The sequence below is a fragment of the Bufo bufo genome, chromosome 5 (genome assembly GCF_905171765.1).
Source record: "Bufo bufo chromosome 5, aBufBuf1.1, whole genome shotgun sequence".
Lineage (NCBI taxonomy): Eukaryota > Metazoa > Chordata > Amphibia > Anura > Bufonidae > Bufo > Bufo bufo.
The window spans coordinates 493,126,499-493,153,508 of NC_053393.1; the positions used below are offsets into that span (position 1 = coordinate 493,126,499).

The window sequence follows — 27,010 nt, forward strand, 5'->3', positions numbered from 1 at the left end:
AAGGTTACACTGGAAGGTTTGCTGAGCACCGCCAAGTCTGTGAGCCTCCCCTTCCTTCAGTCCATGCACAGACATACCCGCTGATCAGTGTCAATCATATTTCTTGTATACAAGTTTTAAAATAGGTGGTTCTTGAGGTGTTAAAGAGGACCATTCAAGTGATAGCTCCAACTTCTAGATCATATATCATCAGAATCACTTTCTGTATGAAAGATAACGCTGTTAAAAGGGCTGTTTCAATTCTTTAATATTGAAGGCCTCAAGCTTAAAAAGTCTCAAATAATGGCATGTGCCGTAATCGGTGACTTTTTAATGCTGCACTAGTGGTATAAGAAGATTGACAAATGTCCCTCGAAGAGCTCACTCACAGCTGGTACACGTTATTGTGCAGACTTTCAAGCTTTTCTTACACAATAACCGAAGAGCAAACCATCCAGATGCTAACAATTTACCTGATTACAGAGGGAAGGAATGTGAACTGTACTATTTTCGGGTAAACTACGTCTCCCTTGAGCTCCAGTTTGCTTATATTGAGAACGGGACAAGATCTTACCTCTATAACGTTTTTTTTGCTGGATTTATCCTTTGAGGCCCATTCCACAGAGGCTCCTTTAAGGTCGATGGTGAACTCTGGTTTTGATTGGTTTCCGCCAAACTTCTGAAGACGAGCAAGAAATGCCACATTAGGTCAGTAATGGCAAGGACACGATTTGTGTGGCATACGTGGCTGGTATAAGCGGAGGTAAGAGTCTGCCTACAGACCCAGCTCGTGTACGGGTTGGCATGAGAAATGCCATCTAGTAGACATGGGGGTGCAGCAAACAGATGACGCATTCATGCCACAGAGATTTCTCAAAAAATGGCATATACAGAACACATGACATCTGCTTTGCTAAAGAAGAAAAGGTGACTGCACTATGGTGGAAGAGACACTAAAGAGAGTACGAATTTAAAAGGTGACCTGTTAGCTGAATGACCCCTCGCCAAACCTCCCAGAAGATCTGACCAATCTGCTCCTCATGTTCCCAGATCCAATCCTAACAAGGTTGCTGATGGAGGAGCACGTGACCAAACTAGTCCATCAAAGAATAGTAGAACATACGCAATACCGTGGAGGCCGCCAAGTTTGGTCAGCAACTATCTTAGGACTGGAGCGCAGAGAAAACAGTGGAGCAGACCGTGATACAAGGGGGGACACTGCTCAGTGGGGGACAACTGCACTGATGGGCTTACAACTGTATATTGGCAAGTGCTCATAATGCCGTTTCCAGCATCTGGGTAAAGCGGACAACCTCTTTAAAACTACTTCCGGTTTGTTTCTAAAAAAATGCTATTTAATCACCTCTCATGTCATACTTAAATGATCAGTTTGGAGCCAAGGAGGTGGAGGCCTTGAGACCAGAAGTCAGCTTGGCCACACCAAATCAGTATTGATGGATGTTACTGAGGAGTTCTCGGGAGGTCTGCTGATGTTCCCGGTCCTCAGGGGCGTTGATCAATACTGATGGCGCAGGATTTGGTCGCAGCAAAGCTGACTTCTCGTCTCAAATCCATGACTACAAGCCCCTCATTTAAATTCAATTCAAGCAGTGATAACAGGAATAGACCATCACATGAGGTCACTGTTAGGGAGATGGAGAGAAGAATGGTCAGGCAATCTGGGTGATTGGGGGATGCAATACCAAGCTCACAGGTTCCCTTTAAGAATGAGCCAAATAACACATAATAGCAGAGCTATACAGTTAGGGGAGTGTCTGTCGACAGACAGTTGACTGATTCTAGCGGCAGCCACAAGAAATTCTCATGCATCTCAAGGATATGATACATTGTGTAAGTCCAGGACCATGTACATGCAAGGTGTTTGAACATTTACTTCTGACGCAGATTGCTGGTGAAATAGTGCACTACAACAAGCACATGCAGTAATGGAAGATACAGGACCGACATTTACATAGTTGACAAAATGCTGACGATGGAGAGTGTTTTTCCAGGCAGAGAGGAGAGACAGGAGGAGCACAGACACTGAACAACGAGTGCAGAAGGACTTGTGGAGGAAAGGGAAGAAAGGCAGTGTCTCGGAATAACAAGAGGCACACATTAGCAGGAGACATACAGGGCATGGGAACATTTACAACTTCCAATCACAATTAAACCTCATTTACAAAATGGGTGAGATAGACACCAATAAATAATTCCAAGGGGTATAAATTGCCTGGTCACGGGGCTTGTAGTTAGACTAGACCACTTTCAGCTATTTTCTTTTGTTCGTGCTGGTGAAAAAGCTTTTTTCATGATTTTTTTTAATTATTTTCTATTTTGTAGGGCATGCTGGGAGTTGTAGTTTTGCAACAGCTGGAGAGCCGCAAGTTGGCTATCCCTGATATATAGTATATTTATCCAATTTCAAGAAACCTCTCCACTTGTGCCGGGCCCCTCACCGGTAATATACTTACCTGCCTCCCCGTGCTGGTCCTGGTCCCCGCACTGGCGCTGCCGCTTCTCCTGCACACGGATGAAAACAATGGCAGGCGAGCCTTCCTACCGTTACCCGCCATGCTAGGGAGGCTCCTCCTTGTCTGCCATTGGCTGCTCCTCTCAACCTGACACCGGATGTTTTCATAGGTGTGCAGGGAGAAGCCGCAGCGGCGATGCGGGGACCAGAAGCGGTGCTGGGAGAGTGGTAAGTACGGTATATTACTGGTGAGGGGCCCGGCGTGTGTGTGTGTGTGTGTGTGTGTGTGTGTGTGTGTGTGTGTGTGTTTCTTGAAATTGGATAACCCCTTTAAGTGGCTAATCTTCTGCTGATCTGTTCCATCTCAGGGCACTTTCACAATAGCGTTTTTCTTTTCCGGCATAGAGTTCCGTCACAGGGGCTCTATACCGGAAAAGAACTGATCAGTTTTATCCCCATGCATTCTGAATGAATAATCCGTTCAGGATGCATCAGGATGTCTTCAGTTCAGTCGTTTTTACTGATCAGGCAAAAGAAAAAACCGTAGCATGCTACGGTTTTATCTCCGGCGAAAAAAACGGAAGACTTGCCTGAATGCCGGATCCGGCATCTTTCCCCATAGGAATGTATTACTGCCGGATCCGGCATTCAAAATACCGGAATGCCGGATCCGTCCTTCCGGCCTGCGCAGACCGGTAAAAATGTAAAAAAAAAAAATACAAGACGGATCCGTCTGTCCGCATGACAAGTGGAGAGACGGATCCGTTCTTGCAATGCATTTGTGAGACGGATCCACATCCGGATCCGTCACACAAATGCTTTCAGTCACATCAAAATCGGCGGATCCGGCGGGCAGTTCAGACGACGGAACTGCCCGCCGGATCACACTGCCGCAAGTGTGAAAGTAGCCTTAGGCTGGTGATAACCTAAGAGTCAGAGCTTGGCAAAGGGGCAGAGGTCAGTGATCTTTCTGTCCTACTGCAGACAGGGCAGGTGGTGGACTCAGTCAGATACTGAAATCCAACATGCATGGTCTCCCCATACACACTAGATGGTCAACTGATCCTGACGAAGGCGAGTGCTTTAAGGAGCCCTGCCAATTAATGAAGAAGCTCTCCTATCAAACACAAGATCCTCACACTACGCTAAACTCAAGTTCTGTAGCTGCCATAAATTGGCGCATACTTTTATAATAACTTAAGAAAAACAATCCTGTAAAACGTCCCTAAAGTAGTGCTCTCAATTTAATAGAGGCCAATTAATTAGTTTATAAAGAGGAAATTGAATTAGATGATGATTTGGCAGACACTGCTGATTCTCTTTAATTAAAAGCAGGCAGCCGGGACACTAGGGGCTCCAAATGATAAAATTGTGTAGTTCTACCTGTAGTGCTAAGTACAATCGTGAAGATGATAATGTAATGTGGCTCTCCTTACCCAGCTGGCTCCAGTGCCTTGGAACAATATAGATGACCCTTGCAGCACGGCCCATGACGATGTCCAGTTCTTTCTGAAACACCAATAGAGTTTAATGTCAGTGCTCGTTACCTTCATTGATTTGAAGCTATCAGAAGCATGCTATACATGACCAATGGCAGAACTGAGTAGAATGCAATATGTTGTTGTGCGCTCCCGAAAACTGTCAGTAGTGATCAGGATTGTAGACCAAATGGAGACCCTAGACATCAGTCAGTCCGACCGAGTAAAAGGCTCTTTGCCGCTGACCATTAAGTACAAGTACTTGCCAGCTGGAAGCCAAATGAAGCAACTTTTTAATTAAACTAATGAGAAAGATTTTTAAGCACAGAATACACAATTCATAAATTAACAAAAAAAGCGATACATACAATGCATTTAGACCCTTTCACTTTTTCACATTTAGTTATGTTGTCCCCCATCCATCTGCATTCAAGACCCCATAGTGAGAAAGTAAATTTTAGAAATGTATGCTAATTTATTAAAAAGGAAAAACTAAAATTTTGCATGGACATTCAGACCCTTTGCTATGAAGCTTGAAATTTAGCTCCAGGGGCCTCCTATTTCTCTTGATCATCTTTGAAATGTTCCTACGTCTTGATTGCAGTCCAAGTTCAGTTGATTGGACATGATTTAGAAACATACACCCCTGTCTAAATAATGTCTCACGGCTGACAACTGGAAGTTCCCAAGAGCATAGTGGCCTCCATAATTCTTAAATGGAAGAAGTCTGCAAAAGCCAGGACTCTTCCTAGAGCTCAGTGCCACTTCGTCCCAGCTTCTTTCACTGGTCTTCAGGCCCCCGTTCCAGACGGATGGTGTGATGTGCACTGCTGGAAGTTGCTGGGAACAATTATATCTCTAACGACGTAATGCCTCAGTCTCCAGCCCCTACTGTCTTCTCCTGAACACCCATTTGCTCATAATTCAGCTTAGATGAATGTCCAGAAGATGATGGAGGGGCTGTAAACCAAGCCGTCTGAGAACTCATCTAGCAAAACAGCCGCTGAATTCCATCCAGTACCTTGCTTTTGTATTGTAATACATACAGACTGCGGAAGCCAAACATTACCACATTTTTAATAAAAAACAATTATAAAATGTTGTTTTTTTTTAGTTCATAATACATGCAGTTCAATAAAATGATCCAAAGGTGTCTTTTGGGAGGGAGAACATTATTTAAAGAGGACATTTCATGGGTCCAGACATTATGAAATAAGTAGGGGGTTGTGTAGGGAATAGTGCAGGCATGTAAGATCACTTACTAGCTTATCTGTCCGGCGCTCCGTTCCCCCGCTGTGCCCCCCCTTTTACTTTTCCCGCCTGGTATGGTAATGAATATCATCGGAACAGGGAGGAGGAGACGCCAGGGTTTCTCATTGGACGTCTCCTTCTCCCTGGCTGTGACGCTCTCTGCTAAAATTGGACCGCGCTACAGCCAGGGAGAAGGAGACGTCCAATGAGAAACCCTGGCGTCTCCTCCTCCCTGTTCCGATGATATTCATTACCATACCAGGCGGGAAAAGTAAAAGGGGGGCACAGCGGGGGAACGGAGCGCCGGACAGATAAGCTAGTAAGTGATCTTACATGCCTGCACTATTCCCTACACAACCCCCTACTTATTTCATAATGTCTGGACCCATGAAATGTCCTCTTTAAATAATGTTCTCCCTCCCAAAAGACACCTTTGGATCATTTTATTGAACTGCATGTATTATGAACTAAAAAAAAAAAACATTTTATAATTGTTTTTTATTAAAAATGTGGTAATGTTTGGCTTCCGCAGCCTGTATGTATTACAATACAAAAGCAAGGTACTGGATGGAATTCAGCGGCTGTTTTGCTAGATGAGTTCTCAGACGGCTTGGTTTACAGCCCCTCCATCATCTTCTGGACATTCATCTAAGGCCTCCTGCACACGACCGTTGTGCCGTTTTCCGCTTTTTTTCGCGGACCCATTGACTTTCAATGGGTCCGTGGAAAAATCGGAAAATGCACCGTTTTGCAGCCGCATCCGTGATCCGTGTTTACTGGCCGTGAAAAAAATATGACCTGTCCTATTTTTTTCACGGCCAACGGTTCACGGACCCATTCAAGTCAATGGGTCCGTGAAAGAACACGGATGCACACAAGATTGGCATCCGTGTCCGTGATCCGTGGCCGTAGGTTAGTTTTTATACAGACTGATCCGAAGATCCGTCTGCATAAAAGCTTTTTCAAAGCTGAGTTTTCACTTCGTGAAAACTCAGAACCGACAGTATATTCTAACACAGAAGCGTTCCCATGGTGATGGGGACGCTTCTAGTTAGAATACACTACAAACTTTGTACAAGACTGCCCCCTGCTGCCTGGCAGCACCCGATCTCTTACAGGGGGCCGTGATCAGCACAATTAACCCCTTCAGGTGCGGCACCTGAAGGGGTTAATTGTGCTGATCACGGCCCCCTATAAGAGATCAGGGCTGCCAGGCAGCAGGGGGCAGACCCTCCCCCCCCTCCCCAGTTTAAATATCATTGGTGGCCAGTGCGGCCCCCCCCCCCTCCCTCTATTGTAATTATTCGTTGGTGGCACAGTGTGCGCCCCCCCCCCCTTCCTCTATTGTAATAATTCGTTGGTGGCACAGTGTGCGGCCTCCCATCTCCCCCCCTCCCCCATCATTGGTGGCAGCGGAGTTCCGATCGGAGTCCCAGTTTAATCGCTGGGGCTCCGATCGGTAACCATGGCAACCAGGACGCTGGTTGCCATGGTTACTTAGCAATAGTACAATAGTAGAAGATTCATACTTACCGGCTGCTGCGATGTTCGTGTCCGGCCGGGAGCTCCACCTACTGGTAAGTGTCATTGCTAAATGAACTGTCACTTACCAGTAGGGGGAGCTCCCGGCCGGAAGCAGACATCGCAGCTCCCAGGTAAGTATGAATCTTTTACTATTGTACTATTGCTAGTAACCCGCTGCCACCAATGATCGGGGGGGGGGGGGGGGGGGGGCCAATGGGGGGCGCACACTGTGCCACCAACGATTACAATAGAGGGAGGAAGCGCACACTGTGCCACCAACGAATTATTACAATAGAGGGAGGAAGGGGGGGGGGGGCGCACACTGTGCCACCAACGATTTATTACAATAGAGGGAGGAAGGGGGGGGGGGGGGGGGGGGGGGCGCACACTGTGCCACCAAGGAATTATTACAATAGAGGGAGGAAGGGGGGGCCGCACTGGCCACCAATGATATTCAAACTGGGGAGGGGGGGGGGGGGGGGGGGGGGGTCTGCCCCCTGCTGCCTGGCAGCCCTGATCTCTTACAGGGGGATATGATAGCACAATTAACCCCTTCAGGTGCGGCACCTGAAGGGTTAATTGTGCTGATCACAGCCCCCTGTAAGAGATCGGATGCTGCTAGGCAGCAGGGGGCAGTCATGTACACAGTTTGTAGTATATTCTAACTAGAAGCGTCCCCATCACCATGGGAACGCCTCTGTGTTAGAATATACTGTCGGAAATGAGGTTTCACGATCTAACTCATATCCGACAGTATATTCTAACATAGAGGCGTTCCCATGGTGATGGGGACGCTTCAAGTTAAAATATACCATCGGATTGGAGAAAACTCCGATCCAATGGTATAAAAGGGACTCCAGACTTTACATTGAAAGTCAATGGGGACGGATCCGTTTGAAATGGCACCATATTGTGTCAACGTCAAACGGATCCGTCCCTATTGACTTGCATTGTAATTCAGGATGGATCCGTTTGGCTCCGCACGGCCAGGCGGACACCAAAACGACTTTTTTTTCATGTCCGTGGATCCTCCAAAAATCAAGGAAGACCCACGGACGAAAAAACGGTCACGGATCACGGAAAAACGGGACCCGTTTTTGCGGACCGCAAAAAAATACGTTCGTGTGCAGGAGGCCTAAGCTGAATTACGAGCAAATGAGTGTTCAGGAGAAGACAGTCGGGGCCGGAGACTGAGGCATTACGTCGTTAGAGATATAATTGTTCCCAGCTGCTTCGTTCTAGCATCATTTATTGGTCTTCCGGTTCCAGTCTGCAAACTTCCAGCAGTGACATGGCCAGTCGTTGGCTGCTGCAGTGCACATCACACCATCCGTCTGGAACGGGGGCCTGAAGACCAGTCAAAGAAGCTGGGACGAAGCGGCACTGAGCAGGTAAGTACAGTTGTTTCCACAAGTACAGCAGGTAAAAAAAAAAATAATAAAAAAAAAAACTCTTTTGAAAGGGCATTGAAGTGAGAAGAATCATTGAACATACTAACCTAATTTTTTTCCCATTTTCTGTGATTTTGGTTACATTTAGTACACCATACTTTTCTTGATCCTGCAAAAAAAAAAAAAAAAGTTAGCTTATTTTGCAGGGTAATGGTGGTAATATTTAAAGTCTGTTCTCCTTGAGTCTGTGTTAGCTAAATTTGGCTCATCGTTAAGCTTAATACTTTTGTCAAGAAGGGTTTCTCCATTTTTTTTGCACCACACCCTACTGGAGTGGCTTTGGCCTTTTTTTTTTTTTTTTTTTTACTTTTTAACATCATTCCTAGCAGCATGCAGCAAATTCACAGTGAAACTATTCATTTTATTTTTTTAATATTTTAGGCTTTTAGTTTGAAAAAGGTAAAAAAAAAGTTGCTTGTTTTACATTTTAGTAAATGTTTCTGTTAATCATATGGGGGGGGGGGGGGATATGTTCTCACATATAAAACTTGCAAGTGCTGTTGTGTGCCAAAATTAACTAATGTTTGCACTTTTCCGACACCCTTGCCACTTTGGTCGAGGACCAACATATACCAATATGTGCGCCAGAAAGCTAGAGCACATTACATTAAAGATCTATATCCAGGGGCGAACTGGACTTCCATTATGGAAGCGCTCACTAGTATGCAGGAGTCGCGGGGAGCAGTGTGCTATGTGCTTCAAGCGCTCCCCCCTCCCTGGTCTTTTCCAGTCCGCACTGCACTGACTATGACCTGACGCTGCACGCAGTTAGGTCACAAAGCAGGAGAGGTATGTTAGATTCAGGTCCGATATGGGGTCTGATCTGAGGTCTGATATGGGGGTCTGATCTGAGGTCTGATATGGGGGTCTGATGAAAAAAAAAATCTCATTTTCCTCCTCTAAAACTAGGGATGCCCCGATACCGATACCAGTATCGGTACCGATACCGGACATTTGCACGAGTACTTGTACTGGTGCAAATGTCCCCGATACCACTGCCAATACCTGTGCGCCGCTTCTAAATGTGTCTGTCCGTCCGCGGCCTGCCCCTGCATCTCGCACAGCAAAAACTGCTTCTTCTTGCTCCCAGTCTCTGTCCCTCGCCCTAATTACCAGCGGCCTCCGCTATCCCCGGCTCCACGTATGTTTAAGACTCCGCCCACAGCCACCCGACAGTTCTGCATGTGGTGTTAGGAGGTTGTCTGGAAAGAGACTTTTCCCGCGGCTGCTCTGATTCACACTTTCCGCAGCGGCCGCCACCGTCCCCGGCTCCTCCCCCCATGTTCCCGATGACTCCACCCACAGACATCTGATCTCCGAATCGGAGCACAGGAGCAAGCCAGCCGCGGGAAATGCCTCTCCAGAGTCCAGACACCCTCCGGCCTCCTCAAACAGAGTTCGCCTGCCAGAAGTTTTAAAAGTTATTGGAACCGACCCTAGTAAGTGTATAAAGCTTAGTTAGAAGATTATAACCAGCCCAAGTGGTCACAGACAGAGAAATAAAGGTGTTGTGTCTATCTTCTATGGCCCTGGTCCTTCCCTTCCTGCAAGCTGCACATTGATCTCTAAAAGCAGGCATTAGGGCAAGAAGAAATATACATTACTGTATGATGACCACAAGACTATTATACTGAGGAGGGGCTTCAAAAATTGTTGTCCTGACTCCTTACAGTATAACATCTCCTTGTAGCTGCCCCCACACAGTATAACGTCTCCTTGTGGCTGCCCCCATACAGTATAACGTCTCCTTGTGGCTGCCCCCATACAGTATAACGTCTCCTTGTGGCTGCCCCCATACAGTATAACGTCTCCTTGTGGCTGCCCCCATACAGTATAACGTCTCCTTGTGGCTGCCCCCATACAGTATAACGTCTCCTTGTGGCTGCCCCCATACAGTATAACGTCTCCTTGTGGCTGCCCCCATACAGTATAACGTCTCCTTGTGGCTGCCCCCATACAGTATAACGTCTCCTTGTGGCTGCCCCCATACAGTATAACGTCTCCTTGTGGCTGCCCCCATACAGTATAACGTCTCCTTGTGGCTGCCCCCATACAGTGTAACGTCTCCTTGTAGCTGCCCCCATACAGTATAACGTCTCCTTGTGGCTGCCCCCATACAGTATAACGTCTCCTTGTGGCTGCCCCCATACAGTATAACTGTCTCCTTGTGGCTGCCCCCATACAGTATAAATGTCTCCTTGTGGCCCCCATTCAGTGTAATGTCTCCTTGTGGCTGCCCCCATACAGTATAACGTCTCCTTGTGGCTGCCCCCATACAGTATAACGTCTCCTTGTGGCTGCCCCCATACAGTATAACGTCTCCTTGTGGCTGCCCCCATACAGTATAACGTCTCCTTGTGGCTGCCCCCATACAGTATAACGTCTCCTTGTGGCTGCCCCCATACAGTATAACGTCTCCTTGTGGCTGCCCCCATACAGTATAACGTCTCCTTGTGGCTGCCCCCATACAGTATAACGTCTCCTTGTGGCTGCCCCCATACAGTATAACGTCTCCTTGTGGCTGCCCCCATACAGTATAATGTCTCCTTGTGGCTGCCCCCATACAGTATAACGTCTCCTTGTGGCTGCCCCCATACAGTATAACGTCTCCTTGTGGCTGCCCCCATACAGTATAACGTCTCCTTGTGGCTGCCCCCATACAGTATAACTGTCTCCTTGTGGCTGCCCCCATACAGTATAAATGTCTCTTTGTGGCCCCCATTCAGTGTAATGTCTCCTTGTGGCCCCCATTCAGTGTAATGTCTCCTTGTGGCTGCCCCCATACAGTATAACGTCTCCTTGTGGCTGCCCCCATACAGTATAAATGTCTCTTTGTGGCCCCCATTCAGTGTAATGTCTCCTAACTCTCCTTGGAACCTCAAGTGTTTTTTTTAATTCATGTTGCCCATGACTTTGCCCACAGACATCTGATCTCCGAATCGGAGCACAGGAGCAAGCCAGCCACGGGAAAAGCCTCTCCAGAGTCCAGACACCCTCCTCACACAGAGTTTGCCTGCCAGGAGTTTCCAAAGGTAGAGGAACCGACCCTAGTAAATAGTAATAAAGCTTAGGAGAAATTCAGTAAAAAGAGAATATAAAATAAGGTGGAGGGGGAGGAAATGGGCATATAACAGTGTTTCCCAACCAGTGTGCCTACAGCAGTTGCAAAACTACACCTCCCAGCATGCAAAGGCCTTCCACTTATATTACATAAATAGTTGATACACTGCCTCTTGTACTTAAACAATGTTATAGTTCTGTTTTTGGGCCTTTTGGTTGGTCAGTGGTCACAAAATACATGTGTGTGTATTTTATTGTTAAAATCGTTATCGGTAATTGGTATCGGTGAGTACTTAAATAAAAGTATCGGTACTCGTACTCAGTCTTAAAAAAAATGGTATCGGGACATCCCTATCTAAAACCTAGGTGCATCTCATCAACAGGTGCCTCTTATAAAGCAAAAAATACAGTAATTCTGATAATATTTTCATGCAGATACAGACTGGATCTCATCATAGTGACCAGGACCCAGTAGTCATATTTTCTATAATCTCATATTTTTGACCAGGTTATGTACAGTCATGGTACTTGCCATAATCTATTAGAGGACATAGTGAGGAAGATTTAAAGCTGTTGCAAAGGAAGTGGGTGGCATTACATTTTCAAAATGGCTTCTGAAAACTACAATCTGATTGGTCGCTATGTGCAACTACACCATTCTTCCTTTGTAACAGTTTTTAAAAACCTTCTTCATTGTCCCTAAAACTACCAGGATGCCACCCTGCATTACCAACCAAAAAGCAATGAAAAAGTACTAACCGCTGACTGGTGCTTTGGAGAAGATGGCGATGTCTCAACATCAGGGAAGTTTTGCTTGGATGTAGTGGTCGAGTCCTACAAAATGAAGACATTCTTTACATTTTTTTCTGATCACAACACGTCTGGGAATGAGACATGAAGAGTTTCTGATGCTCATTTTACAAGATATTTAAAAAAAAGAAATCACAAAAATAAACCCAATCAAACTGTACACTACACAAAAAGCAATCTGAACACAAATTACACCACACACAAACAGGCTTAAAATTACTTCTGGGAATGTTTAGGAGAATATATACGGTAATATAGTAAATATACAATGCATTCAGAAAGTCTTCAGAATCCTTCACTTTTTCACATTTTGTTATGTTGCAGCCTTGTGCTAATGTAAAAAAATAATCCAGGCGTTTTCCCATCATTCTGCACTCAATACTCCATAATGGCAAAGTGAAAACCGACTGTTAGAAATCTTTACTACTTTATTGCAAAGGAAAAAACTAAACTCTTTCATTTACATAAGTATTCAGACCCATTACTCAGGACTTCGTTGAAGCACCTTTGGCAGTGATTACAGCTTCCAGTCTTCTTGGATATTATGCCACAAGGTTTGCACACCTGGATTTCCTGCCATTCTTCTCTACTGATCCTCTCAAGATCTGTCAGGTTGGATGGGGAGTGTCGATGGACAGCCATTTACAGGTCTCTCCAGAGATGTTCAATTGGGTTCAAGTCAGGGTTCTGGCTGGGCCACTCAAGGACATTCAGAGAGTTGTCCCTAAGTCAGTCCTGTGTTGGCTATTTGCTTAGGGTCACTGTCTTGTTGGAAAGTGGACCTTTGGCCCAGTCTGAGGGTCAGGGCACTCTGGATCAGGTTTTCCATAAGAATGTTTCTGTACTGTCAGCTTCTGTACATTCAGCTTTCCCTCAACCCTGACCAGTCTCCCTGTTCCAGGCTCTGAAATACACTCCCACAGAATGAAGCTGCCACCACCAAAAAGCTCAAGCTTGGTTTCATCAGAGCAGAGAATCTTATTCCTGGGGTAAAATCCTTTAGCTGTTTTTTATTTTATTTTTGCAAACTCCAGGTGGCTTTGATGTGTCCTTTTCTTAGGAAAGGCTTCTTTCTGGCCACTCCACTATGGACGTTCCTTCCATCTGCATACAGGATCTATAGATCTCAGCGAGAGGCCCTTCTCCCTCAATTACTTAGATTAGTGGGGCGGCCAGCTCTGTCAAGCTCCATCATGGTCATCTCCATCATGCTCCAAAAATCTTCCATTTAAGAATTATAGAGGCCACTGTGTTTTTGGAAACCTTCAGTGCAGCAGAATTTTTTTTATACCCTTCTCCAGATCTGTGCTTCCACACATTCTGGTTTCTGAGCTCCACAGCCAGTTCTTTCCTCCACATCGCTTGGTTTTTGCTCTGATATGCATTGCTAGCTGCAGACTATATAGAAAGGGCTGTGTCTTCCAAATCATTCCGACAAAATAACCACAGGTGGAACTAAAAGTGCAAAAACATCTCAAAGATGATCAAGAGAAATGGGAGGCCCCAAGAGCTAAATTTCAAGTGTCATACTAAATGGTACAGATGTCCAGACGAATTTTTGATTTTTCCCTTTTAATACATTAGCAAAAATTTAGTTTTCACTTTCTAATTATGGGGTATTGAGTGCAGATTTAAGAGGGAAATCTTGATTTTTTATTTTTATTTATTTTAGCACATAACTAAATGAGAAAAAGTAAAAAAAAAAAGGTATGAAGACTTCCCTAATGCATGTATTTGAGATCCAAAAGACGCGAGCGTACTTGCAAGTACCCAAATCATGGGCAAAGAAACGTTTGAGGATCATGATTATAGAGAGCCACCAAACACTACAATACTAGACCAGGCAAGCTTGCGGGTGCCACCTTCATTACAGACATGGCAGCATTGCTACCCATACCAACCAACTGAACTCACACTTCTGTGAGTACTGAATTTTGGAAAGTAGAAAGCTGAACCTTGGTTGCATTTCGCAGAAAGTCCTTTTTTTTATCCTTCGAGGAAGTGTTGATGCATGAGACCCAGTTTAATTTAAAGGCTACATAACACTATCGTGTCATTTTTTAAAAATTTTCTTGTACATCTAAATTTAAAGAATTAAAAGGGGATTTTTGAGATATTTTCCTCTGGATAGGTTATCAGTATCTGATCGGTGGGAGTCCGACATGCCAATGATCATCTGTTTGAGAAGGTACTGGCGCTCGAAGTAGCCTTCTTGCAGCTTTGCCTAGGCCAGTGACGTCATGTTCATTGGTCTCATGGCCTAGGCGCAGCTCAGCACATTGAAGTGAATGGGGCTGAGCTGCATTACTAAGCACAGCCGCTATACAATGTACGCCGCTGTGCTTGGGGAGCCTTCTCAAACAGCTGATCAGCAGGGGTCTCAGGTGTCGAACCAGATACTGATGACCTATCCAGATAGATCATCAATAAAAATCTCAGAAAACACGTTTACAGCAGATCTACGTGTCTCCATGGTAACAGACAACACACCCTGTGTAGTCACCCTACAGTTAATACTTTTGTCCCCATTGGTCCTCACTTCTTGCTAATCCCCTAAATTTTGTAAACACAATGTAGGGGGAAAGATGAAAATTAGACAACACTGAGTTAGTTTATTGTCTGCATAGGAGAAAGGAAAGTCTTGATTACAAGTTTCCTATTTGAATTTGCTTCACTTTTTATTTAAAAAATTTGGTTGCGGAGGTGAACATGGCCTTTAGATATCATATGTAGCAAGTATTTGTTGCAGAAGTGTTTAAGACTGTCTGTCCCCTAGTCACAGCTATGGCCTGAAACACACAACTTTAGGTTTAACCTTGTTTAACATGCTCATTTTTTTTTAACTCTTTTTATTTAAATATTCCCATCTGGGACATTTATGGCATATGCACATTATATGCTATATGTCTGATGAGACGTACCCCAACCTTGAGAACGGGCCCCTGTTTTATGGGCGTCATGAGCAGAGTGATGGCCGCACCAAAAACCGTGGCACACGTTTAGTTGGCTACTTGGCTATTTTCATACACACTTGATCAAATATTGCAGTGTATGGATAAAATCTTCCATAATCCTCAACGGTACTATCAGTAGGCACTGCCAGTTGTCTTCGGATCATAAAAGTGTTTGCAATTGAGCTACAATTGACGAGTGTGATCAGCCCAATGCCTCAAACGACATGTTTCATTCAATTTGACCATAAGAAATTGAATGGCAATCTACTTACTTGGCCCTCGAGTCGAGAAGCAGAACAGGCTACCGTGTGGCCAGTATGAGGAGAATACATTGTATCTGCACATGCACTTTTAAAAATATAATAATGGATACTATCCATTTAAAAAGATTGCCAAATGGGGGGCGTGGCCTGAGAGCGCATGGAGTAGGTCGCACCGCACTGAGCTCCTGCAGACATCCTGATTTTAGAGTGGTAGCAACCCCCTATTTCGCAGATCCTTGCCTACCTGGTGGTTGAGAGGAGACAGGAGAGTGTGGTGCTGATCTTTTGAGTCCCGACATGCCTAGAAAGTCCGGTAAAGGGCCGCGCTGTGACAGGCCAGAGGAGAGTCGGCATGGCGCCGAGGAAGAAGAGGGGCCGGCCTTACAGCCCAAGACGAGACAGACGGCTGCCGCAAAGCTGAGCAGGTTTGCTCGCACGGAGAGTGCTGGGGGAGACTGGGCTGAGGAGAAGGAGATGGACGCTCAGGTTTCCTCTGGACAAGAGGATGAATCCACCGACGGGGAGACCCTGGACGCGGTAAATTGGCCGCCATTAACCCCTGCACGGCCGGCAAAAGACGCGGTAGGCCCTAAAGTTGTGGATGGAGCAGAGCCTACTCTAAAAGATATTATGGCCGCTGTGGCCAGTTGTAACAGCACACTGAAGGTGCTTACAGTACAGGTTGGCAGCCTGAGGTCGGATGTGTCTTTAATTAGGCATGACCTACACAAAATCACAGAACGCACCTCTGAATTGGAGAAGAGGGTGTCCACTATTGAGGACGTTATCCAGCCTATGCAAATGGCGGCAAAATCATCTGCTAAAGATATAGCGGCGTTATACGCCAAAACAGATGACCTGGAGAACAGGTCCAGAAGGAATAACCTGCGGATTGTGGGTGTGCCAGAGAAGACGGAGGGGGATAATGCCACCGAATTTGTGGAAAAATGGCTGCACCAATTATTTCATGAAAAAGGTCTATCCTCATTATATGCGGTGGAGCGGGCGCACAGAGTCCCCATGCGGCCGCTTCCGCCTGGCAGACCTCCCCGTCCCATACTGGCGAAGATACTCCATTTTAAAGACCGGGACACTATCCTGCGACAATCTAGGGACAATGAGGAGATGGTCCTGAATGGGGTGAAAGTATCCATATTTCCGGATTATTCCAACGAAGTGCAGCGGAGGAGAAGCAGATTTATGGATATAAAGAAAAGGCTGAGAGCTCTACAAGTCCAGTACGCTATGCTGTTTCCTGCTAAACTGCGTGTGGTGGCATTGGGATCCACCAGATTTTTTGAAGATCCGGAGGAGGCGACGCAGTGGCTGGACGTCCACGAGCGACAATTGAGAAGTGGGGCCCTGGACACTTGAAGGAGGCAGATATACGTTTCTTATGTTCAAGTTATATATGCATTTACACTCTAGGATTGCTTTAAATGTTGCACCAGTTAGGGAGTGTATTATGTAATGCTACCAAATGGTAGTTCCTGAGGAGGGAGCAGGCGGTAATGATAGTAAAATGTATTTCTCAGTTGTGGGGAGGATTCTCTACCTGAGGAAAAGTGTTATAAATTGTTATGCTTATTGTAGGTTGAAGGGCATGTTGCTCTCGGATTGCCTTGTTTTAATGTGGGAAGTGGATAAGAAAGGGAAAGGTTTCCCCAGCTACAGTAACCTGAGTATGAGAGGGAGGGAGGGGGGTGGGGGGGTAGGGAAAAGGTTGGGGGGGAAGGTTAGGGTCTTGAACTATGAGCGAGTGTTATCTGAATGGGGTGTGAGATTCAAATATGGTTTAAAATTTTACCATGTCACAGGCGATTAGAATCTTAAGCTGGAATGTGAGAGGGATGGCTGAAGCACGGAAAAGACAGTGCATTTTTCAGTATCTGGGGCGGTTTCAGCCGGCTATATGTTGTCTTCAGGAAACGCATTTGACAGGAGAAAATTTACACTGGATGAATAAAAATTGGGTGATCCATGCGTTACATTCAACTCATTCCTCTCATTCTAGAGGTGTAAGTATGATTGTGCATAGGAGTATCAGGTATGAACATATGCAGGAGTGTGTGGACGCTGAGGGCAGGTATGTGTGTGTGGTGTGTAAGGTAGATGGAATACAGCTGGTGCTGGTGTCTGTGTATGTGCCTCCACCGTTTGCTTCCCCATTAATAAGAGAGATCATGGGCTTTGTGGCGGACTTCCCTGGGCTGCCGTGGCTGTTGGTTGGGGACTTTAATTGCACGATGAATGACTCCCTAGATAGATGCCGGGTGGAGGGAGCAGGTGGTTCACCGGGGAGTGCGGCTCTCAGGAATATTTTGGGTGAGGTAGGAGTGCAAGATGTATGGAGACGGCGTAACCCGGATAAGCGTGAATATTCATGTAGATCCGCCACGCACCATTCACTATCGCGTATAGATCTGGCCCTTGTTAACGACATAATGCTACCACTAGTTAGGGATGTTGTTTATCATCCTCGGTCGTTGTCTGACCATTCTCTGGTGCAGATTGACTTGTGCCTGGGGGTGCTCAGACAGGGACCGAGGCTGTGGAAGTGTAATCCTCATTGGTTGAATGTGTTGGGTGACCTATCTGGGATTTCTATGGAAATTAAGGAATTTTTTGATATCAATACAGGGTCGGCTTCGATACCAGGTGTATGGGACGCCATGAAAGCATTTCTGAGGGGAGTTCTGATGAAAGAAATCAACAAACATAAATCCAGGACCAGAGAGGCGGATGTCAAGGCGCATGTACTAGTGTCCGAGGCTGAGAGAGAGTTTAGTAGATCCCCCACCATGGTTAGTAGTGAGGCGCTGGAGGTTGCTCAGGAGCAGCTGAGATGTCATCTGGTACAGGCCGCAGATAGAAAGAGAAGCTTTTACCGTCAGAGATCTTTTGAGGAAGGAGAGAAGGTGGGTCATTTGTTGTCAGTGGTCTCGCAGGCTCAGAGAGGCTCCTCTTGTATTCAGGAGTTGAGAGATGACAGGGGGAACAGGTGTCAGGACACAAAAGGAATATTAGGAATTTTAAAAAGCTTCTATGTATCTCTATATACTTCCACTGGATCTAGTTCTGATGAGGCCCTGAAGGATTTCCTAGAGGAGGCGCAGTTATCGGTGCTGTCAGAAGAAGATAGAGAGAGGCTAGAGGAGCCGATTACACTAGAGGAACTGGAAGCTGCACTTGGGGACATGGCAAGTGGTAAGGCCCCTGGAGCTGATGGTCTCCCAGTAGAGATATACAAAAAACTACAGGGGATATTACTCCCTGAATTACTTAAGGTGTTTGAGCACTCATTGGAGGCAGGTTCGTTACCACATTCGATGCAGGAAGCTATAATTGTGGTTTTGCCTAAGCCTGGGAAGGATCCTAAAATACCGGATTCCTACAGGCCAATTTCACTTCTCACGGCTGATGTTAAGCTACTGGCGAAGGTGTTGGCGAACAGGCTGTCCAAGGTAATTCTGACCATAGTACATCCGGATCAGACGGGATTTATGCCAGGAAAATCAACGGCTATTAACCTTCGTAGGCTGTACACTAGCTTAAATATTCCGGCGGATAATGGTGGTGACAGGGCCTTGCTTGCGCTTGACGCCGCTAAGGCGTTTGATAGTGTGGAATGGAGGTATTTGTGGGGGGTCCTGAGAATTATGGGCTTTGGTGAACGGTTCATTCAGTGGGTACAGGTTCTGTATTCTAGCCCTAAGGCGAGAATTAGAGCTAATGGAGGATTATCAGACTGTTTTCCCCTCGCCAGGGGTTCCAGACAGGGATGCCCACTGTCGCCCTTATTGTTTGCTCTTGCAATAGAGCCGTTGGCGGCGCATATTCGCTTATCTACAAGTATAGAGGGGTTTAGATATGGTGAACTGCATAATAAAGTGGCTATGTACGCTGATGATACCCTACTTTTCTTGGGCGATACTGGTGCGTCCCTGGATGCGGCCATGGCATTGATTGACAGATTTGGTAGCTTTTCCGGACTACGGATAAACTGGCAGAAATCCTCTTTGATGCCAATTGACGGGCAGGCCCTGGTAGGCAGACAAGTAGATAGTTTGGTGCCCTGGGTGGATAAATTTAAATATCTGGGATTACATATAACACCGAGACTAGCGGATTTTGAAGAACTAAATCTATCCCCTTTGCTAGCTACTTTTAGGCTTAAAGTGAGGTCATGGTGTAGGCTCTTTCTTTCGGTGGTAGGTAGAGTTAACCTTTTAAAAATGGTTATGATGCCCCAACTGTTATATATACTGAATAATGCTCCAGTTTGGATCCCTCTGGATAGATTTAAGAAAATTCACTCTATATTTAGAGATCTTACTTGGAAGTATGGACAGGCTAGGATCAAACTGGAGACATTGCAGTATTCTAAGTCGGAAGGGGGCTTAGCTGTCCCTAACGCATGGATTTATTTTTTGGCTTCCCAATGTCAGCATTTTAAGGGATGGATTGATCTACAAGCACCGGATATGACTGGGCAGATATTGCAGCATTGGCTGGGCAGTCGTGACCTCATGGGCATTCTGGAAGGTTTAGGAATGCATGCAGGGAGGGAAAAACTTCCTCTGATTGAACTCATGAAAAAAGTTTGGGCAAAAGTGAAGCTGCTAAGAGGAGTGGGAGGTATTAGTGAACTTTCACCTATTGGAAAGAACCACTTGTTGCCAGAACTATTGGCCATACCAGGACTTAGGAACTGGGAAACTTATGGAGTGACGAGAATTGGACAATTAATTAAGGACAAGACATGTAAGTCATTTCAAAGCCTGCAGCAGGAATTTAATATCCCCAAGGAGTGGTTTTATAAATATCTTCAAATAAGACATGCCCTTGGGGTCACGATGCGGAAGGGATGTGTGATAGCTCAAATGGAGGTGGTCCATAAGCTTGTTCTTCCGTCGGGAGGGGGAAAAAGAGGGTTAATATCACAGGTGTACGCTCTTCTAATGGAAAAATTCTTAGAGGGATATCCGCTTTCAAGAATGAAAAAGTGGGAGGCTGACGTGGGGGATATGTCTAAGGATATGTGGGAAGATATTTTAGAAGCAGTCCCCAAGGTGTCTCTAAGTGAACAGGGCAAACTGTCCCAACTATTTATTATACACAGAGTGTACAAAACACCGGTGTTCCTGAAAAAGATAGGAGTAAGAGGTGATGACAAGTGCCCAAAGTGTATGGAAGATGGTGCAGACTTATTACATATGTTGTGGTCTTGTCCAGTAGTTGCTAATTATTGGGAGGAAGTTGTAGAGATGATTAATAGTAAATTGACATTAAGAATTCAAAAAGATCCTAAGGTGTGTATTCTGGGGTATGTGTCTGAAATTGGAGGAAATGAACCGGTTAGGGTAGCTGCGGGGAGATTGCTATATGTGGCCAGGAAACTGATCGCTATGAGGTGGATCCAGGGGAGTCCGCCCACACTGAGTGAGTTTGAACGGAAGGTGCATGACATGCTGGTACTCGAAAAAGGGGTGTTTGTGAAGAGAGGGTGCCCTCAGAAGTTTGAAAAAATGTGGACTGAATGGTTATCTCATACCCACGTGGTTATATAGTCATGTGATGGTCAAGACCAATGTTAGGGTTGGGGGGTTAGGGTAGGGTTAGGGGGGGAGGGAGTTTGGAAAGGTCAAGTTTCTGGTAATTTTTTTTTGCCCATAATATGTTTTAGCTAAGGTATATGTAGTGTATGGATTCATGATAATACTGAGTGGTGATATACTTATGAGTATTGTTGTTCACTGAATCTGCATCGTGGATAATTTAAAGAAAGAAAAAGTCAACATTTGTATTATGTTATAATATGTATTTATTGTTTAATAAAAACGATTTGATTCAAAAAAAAAAAAGATTGCCAAATTGGGGGGGGGGGAGGGCGGGTTAAAAACATTGAGATTTGATAAAAACAAATTGCTGTTAGTAATGTTACCTGATATTACGAAATAAAGAAAAAAAAAAAAGCCCATTTGGGGCAGATGTTACGAGGATTAATAACATGCGTATGCAGATACACCGGTATGATTCGTTCTGTCATTTGAGATCTGTATTTTTTTCTAACTAGCTAATTTCAAAATCATAAAAAACTGCAAATGAAGCAGAAAGAAAAGTATAGGACGGAAAACCTCCTAAATGATAAGGATCTCCTTAGATAGGGTAACTGTACAGTAATCTGCTAAATATGAACTAGTGGGGACAACTGCACCTACTAACTAGGCCCTAAATTGTCATTTAAAGGGAATGTATCAAACATATTTTTTACATCTATTTTTTCTCTGTACTTTTAGGTAACAAAACATATATTTAAAAAAAATGTATAAATATTCCAGTGCTCACACTGGCAACTAGATCAGACAACGTATGCCGACACGTCCTGTTTTCTCATCACTTCTCTGTTTTGCTGTGCAGACAGGGTCAGCAGAGAATGGGTGATTTTCCGGGATTTTGATATTGATGACCATTTTCCTCAGATAATAATCAGATCGGCGTTCTGACACATGGGACCGCCATCAAGCAGCTGGTTGAAGAGGCCACTGCTCTCCTTGGAGCTCCGGTGAGTGCTGCGGCCGCCTCTCAGCTTACCAAGCCCAGTGCTGTCCATTAACTAGCGGCTGTGCTCGTTATTTCAGCTGCACCTAATCCATGTGAACGATGTACAGTGACGTCACTGGCCTAAGTGCTCACGGAGCGCACAGTCTCTTTGAACAATTGATCGGCGGGGGTGCCAGAAGTTGGACTCCCGGCAATCTCATAAAAGGTTTATCCAAGACCCACAAAAAATAAAAATAAATTCGGGATGGCCATACTGTAAAAAGAGTCACCTGGGTCAGAGCGTCCTGGTTCCAGTGCCATGGCCCCCTCTCCCAATGTTGCTGCACACATCACTGACTGACTGGAAGCTACTATATCAGGGATGGCCAACCTGCAGCTCTCCAGCTGTTGAAAAACTACAACTCCCAGCATGCCCAGTCTGCCTACAGCAGGGCATGGTGGGAGTTGTAGTTTTACAACAGCTGAAGAGCTGCAGGTTGGCCATCCCTGTACTATATGTATGTAGACAGCAAGTCACACTTGTGGTCGGCAGTAATGAGAGCCACAGAGCTGGACCCTAAAAATGTTCTACGTGTCAGACAAACCCCGCTCTACTGTATTGCTGGAGAACCAAATATGGAGGACTGCAGTACGGTAAGTATCTATTGACAGGATTTTTACAATTACCTCCCCTTTATTGAGGCTGCCATGTTGCACAATCACACTGATTACACAGACAATACAGGAAAGCCAATATGTCTACCTTAGGAATGTAACTCAAAATAATGAAACTAAAATAAAATACATGATACATTCCCTTTAAGGGGTTGCACAAATGAAGTCCCTTCCCTTCTGCTCTTCCGATTTTTTCTTAAAAAAGGAAGTCTACTTTCACACTAGCGTTTTGGCTTTCCGTTTGGGAGATCCGTTCAGGGCTCTCACAAGCGGTCCGAAATGGATCAGTTTTGCCCTAATGCATTCTGAATGGAAAAGGATCCGCTCAGAATGCATCAGTTTGCCTCTGTTCAGTCACCATTACACTCTGGAGGCAGACACCAAAACGCTTTCCGCCCTACGAAGCGGAGCCAAACACAATCTGGCACAATAGAAAATAGATCTGTCCCCCATTGACTTTCAATAGTGTTAAAGACGGATCCGTCATGGCTATACAAGACATAATACAACCAGATCCTTTCATGACGGATGCATGCTGTTGTATTATTGTAACGGAAGCATTTTTGCAGATCCCTGACGGATCCGCAAAAAACGCTAATGTGAAAGTAGCCTAAGAGGAGTTTCCATGGACTTTTTTTGACTAAGGGGGCTCACACACAGAGGAAAGTCTGACCACTGTCGCACATCTATGGGTACCTTTCATTTTAGTAGATAGCAATTTTTCTTTTCAACCAAGTTGCAAAAATTGATTATCAAGGGCCAAACATCCAGTAGTTTTCATGGGCATTATTGTACGCATATATTGCTATGTTATGGTACATGAAATGAAATTTACTGCAAAATGCTATTAGGGCTATTTAAAAATAAAAAAATAAAAGTCTTTCTATTCAGATCAAAACCACTTTTCTTTCTGTCATTACACAGCAGGCAGGCAAGCGTATTCACAGATCGGAAGAATTTTTGGAATGTGGACATGTGTTGGCAAGCAAGCACACACCAGAGACAGTATACTAACTTTCATAGAATAGGATGAGGTCAAAAAACCAGGGCTAGGTATGTAATACTCAGAAGAATTACGCTTTTGCTTGATATGCAACTGCAAAAAACAAAACGGACCTGTTAATGTCATTGCTGTCTTCTGTCGGAGGTATAGGATTACAATTTGTTCCTACAGAACCACTTGCAGAACAGGCTACATCATATACAGCGTATATAACCAAAACTAGGGATGAAGTTCTTCATGACAGAGTGACTGCTCACTCCTGCACCGTCAGTATGTCATGGTGATCTGGTAAGCGAGGACAAAAAGTAGACATCCCATTACCTTATCATTGGCCTCCAGCAGATAGGTGCTGTGTCGCCACTTGGTTAAAACAATTGGTTCTTGGAACCTTCTATCAAGACTCCGGCTTTTAGTGATCTCTCTCTGATGAGGTGGTAATAAGGAGTTATACTAAAAGATAAAAAATACCAAGAAATACAACACTGTGAAGCTTTGAAGATAAATTGACTTGAAGTGGTTGAAAAGTGACAGCAATACTGGAGTATATGAATGTTGTATAAGATCTCAACCACAAGTAGGTTAAGAAATCCCCACCTAATTCAAATTTAAGAAAAATCTGATTAATATGGCAGCATTTAATGGAGGATGTGGTGTTCCAAAAAAAACTTCATGGCATGGTGTGACTGGTTGTCAGCCAAAATGCTATAAACCCCTTATTCTGCTAAGCTACCATCATGATTAGGTTTATTATTAGCCTTTAGGAAAGCCACACATTTACCTAATCTAGGAGAATTTTTTATTTTTTTCTCCATTCACAACTTTATAAATGGATGTTATGAACATCATTACCTGTAAACATAATCTTTAGTCCTTTACTGCAAACCTTACCTTTGGCAGCTCCCACTCAGAGCGTGATCCATCAGCACTGTAGTAATATGGTCTACCTTGATCGTCCACGTGCTTCATCCACTGTAAGGAAATTGCATTTTCAAAAATTTTGACCGGAGGAGCACTGGTAGTCTGGCCCAGTTGCTTCTTCCTTAGCCCTTGGACCAGAGCATCAGTACTTTCAAACTGCAATGTCCAACTCTAACCTAAAAGAAACTATCTTTAAGGTTATTTTATGGTGGCCCAAATATTAAAAAAAGTCCCCCAATTAGCTGACTTCATTACATTTTATACATTAACTACCTACGCTCAGAGCAAGTGCAGAAAACAGAAAGAGTGAAGAATATAGGAAACTGTCACAGATATACCTTCTCATTGGTTTGGTCATTGATAAAAAATGTATGGCCATGCTGATCCAGTTCTTCTGACCACCCTTTGGGAGGAGACCCATACAGACTATCTGACTGATTGTTGTCAAAAGCGTTGTGAAAATTTTCTTCAGCTGAAAGTTGCTAGAAAGAGTTGGAAAATGTAAAGCTCAAGCACAAAGATAATAAGTGAAAGTATGGAAAAATCACCCAGAAAAAATAAAATAAAATAAGCAAAGACGTTACATTTATTACATACAAATTTATGTTTAAGAAATTGAAATAACTGCAGGAAATTTTATTTTTTAAAAACTAAACAAACATACAATACTCGCCTGTTAAAGGGGTTTTCTGGGTGTATCATAATAACAACCTACCCTTAGGATAGGTCATTAACATCCGATTGGTGGGGGGTAATACACACATGGCCAATCAGCTGTTGTAAGGGGGGTCACAGAGCTGCAGCTTCTTCCTCAGCCTGTGATGTCACCTCCATTGGTCACATGGCCTTTCTGTAGCTCCATCTCACTCACAGCAGACGTGCATTGTATAGAATGTTATGGCCTCTTCAAAGAGTCAGACCACCCCAGCAATCAGATACTGGTGACCTACCTTGAAGATAGTTCAGCAATATTTACTCCAGTAAAATCCCTTTAACTGCCAGATCACACCAGTGCTGATGCTTCGGAGGTCCTCTACAGTCTTTATTTTCCTGAAGCCATATACCCATGTGACCACTGCAGCCAATCAATGCCCTCAGAAGCGACGCTATCATGTATGAGGTGTGGCATTGGCTGCAGTGGTTTCATTAAATGACCACTCAACCATTAGCAAAGGAGTAAGCGGGATTTAACACGTAATGTTTAATATTGGTTTTAAAAAGATTTCCTGCAGATAGTTTAATTATTTAAACTTCCAAACAGCCCATATACCAATGTCAAGTTCATGCATTATTTTTGCCTAGTCTTAAAGGAAATGTGTGTTTTTAGATACTGCTGTTAATTTTTTGTTATGGCGCCCCTTGGTGTTCTTTTAGCCCCCCCCCCCCCTCTCAGTACTGGTCAGAATAAGCCGCGCCCAGTGAACCCATTCTTATTGAATTGCCTGCACATTAGCAAGAATGACTCCAGGATCCATGTGGTAGGAGTAAGCAACTACTGAGCATGTTTAATTACCACCAGCACTGGACAAATTCTGTCTCTGAGTGAAAACAAAAAGCATGGGGCGCCACAATAATTATGTAAAAGCAATGTCTACACACAGCAACATTTTTGTTAAACAGGTTTTCTGGGGAGATATTTTTTTTTTAGAAAATGAGGCAGAGAAGGGAGAAAATTAAAAAAGAAGCAATACTCACCTGCATGGATCCCTGCTGCTCTCCACTTCCTGGTGCTGACACTATGCACAGGAAGAAGCTTGGAATACCTACACAGCCAATCGGTGGTTGAGGTGGGTCACTGCTGCTGAGCAGGCATTCCAAGCTACTTCCTGTGCAACAAGCTGGGAACAGGGAATGGTGAGCAGCACTAGTGGAGGTGAGTAATGCTTCTTTTTTTATTATTATTTTTTAATATCTCCCTGGAAACCCCTTTTAATGGCTGCATGAAAGAAAGAAGGTAATTTGTAGATTTTCATAGGGGCTGGAGCTCCTAGTCTGTAAAGATACACTATGACATGAAGCAGAACAGAACCTTGGACCCTTTTAATTTCGAAAATAAAAAATCTATGTACAGTTTACAGGGAAAAAGTAGCTTCCTGAGTGTTCGATTTTTTTATTTTTTTTTAGATAGTATGTCGGGACTGTAAAAGGCATTGTAATGTGTAATTCATCACATACCTGACCACACCAGAACAAACAAGTCTATTGACTCAAACAGAAGGGCTGCATTCCCTACTACAATACAATTTAATATTTTACCATTTGGCTGAAACCACTTGGGATTAGGAATAAAATGATTCCCTGTCAATGGGGCAGATTTATCAAAACTCTCGCTGTGGACTGGTTTAGCGCTATGTAAAATAAATCATTTTTTCTAAATGGTATGGCCAGCAATGGAAAGGAAAGGTGCACTGAGGGACTAGGCCACACCCCTCAGTGCACCAAAGGCCTAATTTGCATAAATGCAGGATTACAGCAACTGATTTTTACATAAATAGGTATAATTTTAATCAGCAAGGTTATGCCTACCAGGCGGTATGGTAGGCCTGGTTTGATAGGTTTGTTTCTGCAGAGGGGTGCTCTTTTCAGAAATCGTGTCACTCCACGGTACTGAAGTGAAAGAGGCCACAA

At 44.5% G+C, this 27,010-nt stretch overlaps 1 protein-coding gene across 6 annotated transcripts in view; it reads right to left on the bottom strand.

Annotated features, from left to right (window-relative positions):
- ARHGAP12 (Rho GTPase activating protein 12) overlaps positions 1–27,010 on the bottom strand; it is a 95,222-nt gene that overhangs the window by 18,236 nt on the left and 49,976 nt on the right. For 2 of the 6 annotated variants that reach the window (XM_040434254.1, XM_040434255.1), the window contains exons 4-11: positions 24,721–24,864; positions 24,353–24,433; positions 23,786–23,914; positions 23,477–23,557; positions 11,976–12,050; positions 8,204–8,265; positions 3,889–3,961; positions 554–658 (exon numbers count right to left, since the gene is read on the bottom strand). In XM_040434254.1, the coding sequence (XP_040290188.1) occupies positions 554–658; positions 3,889–3,961; positions 8,204–8,265; positions 11,976–12,050; positions 23,477–23,557; positions 23,786–23,914; positions 24,353–24,433; positions 24,721–24,864 (750 nt within the window). The remainder of the gene's footprint in view (positions 1–553; positions 659–3,888; positions 3,962–8,203; positions 8,266–11,975; positions 12,051–23,476; positions 23,558–23,785; positions 23,915–24,352; positions 24,434–24,720; positions 24,865–27,010) is intronic. The other 4 variants (XM_040434260.1, XM_040434258.1, XM_040434257.1 and 1 more) reach the window with 3 other exon arrangements.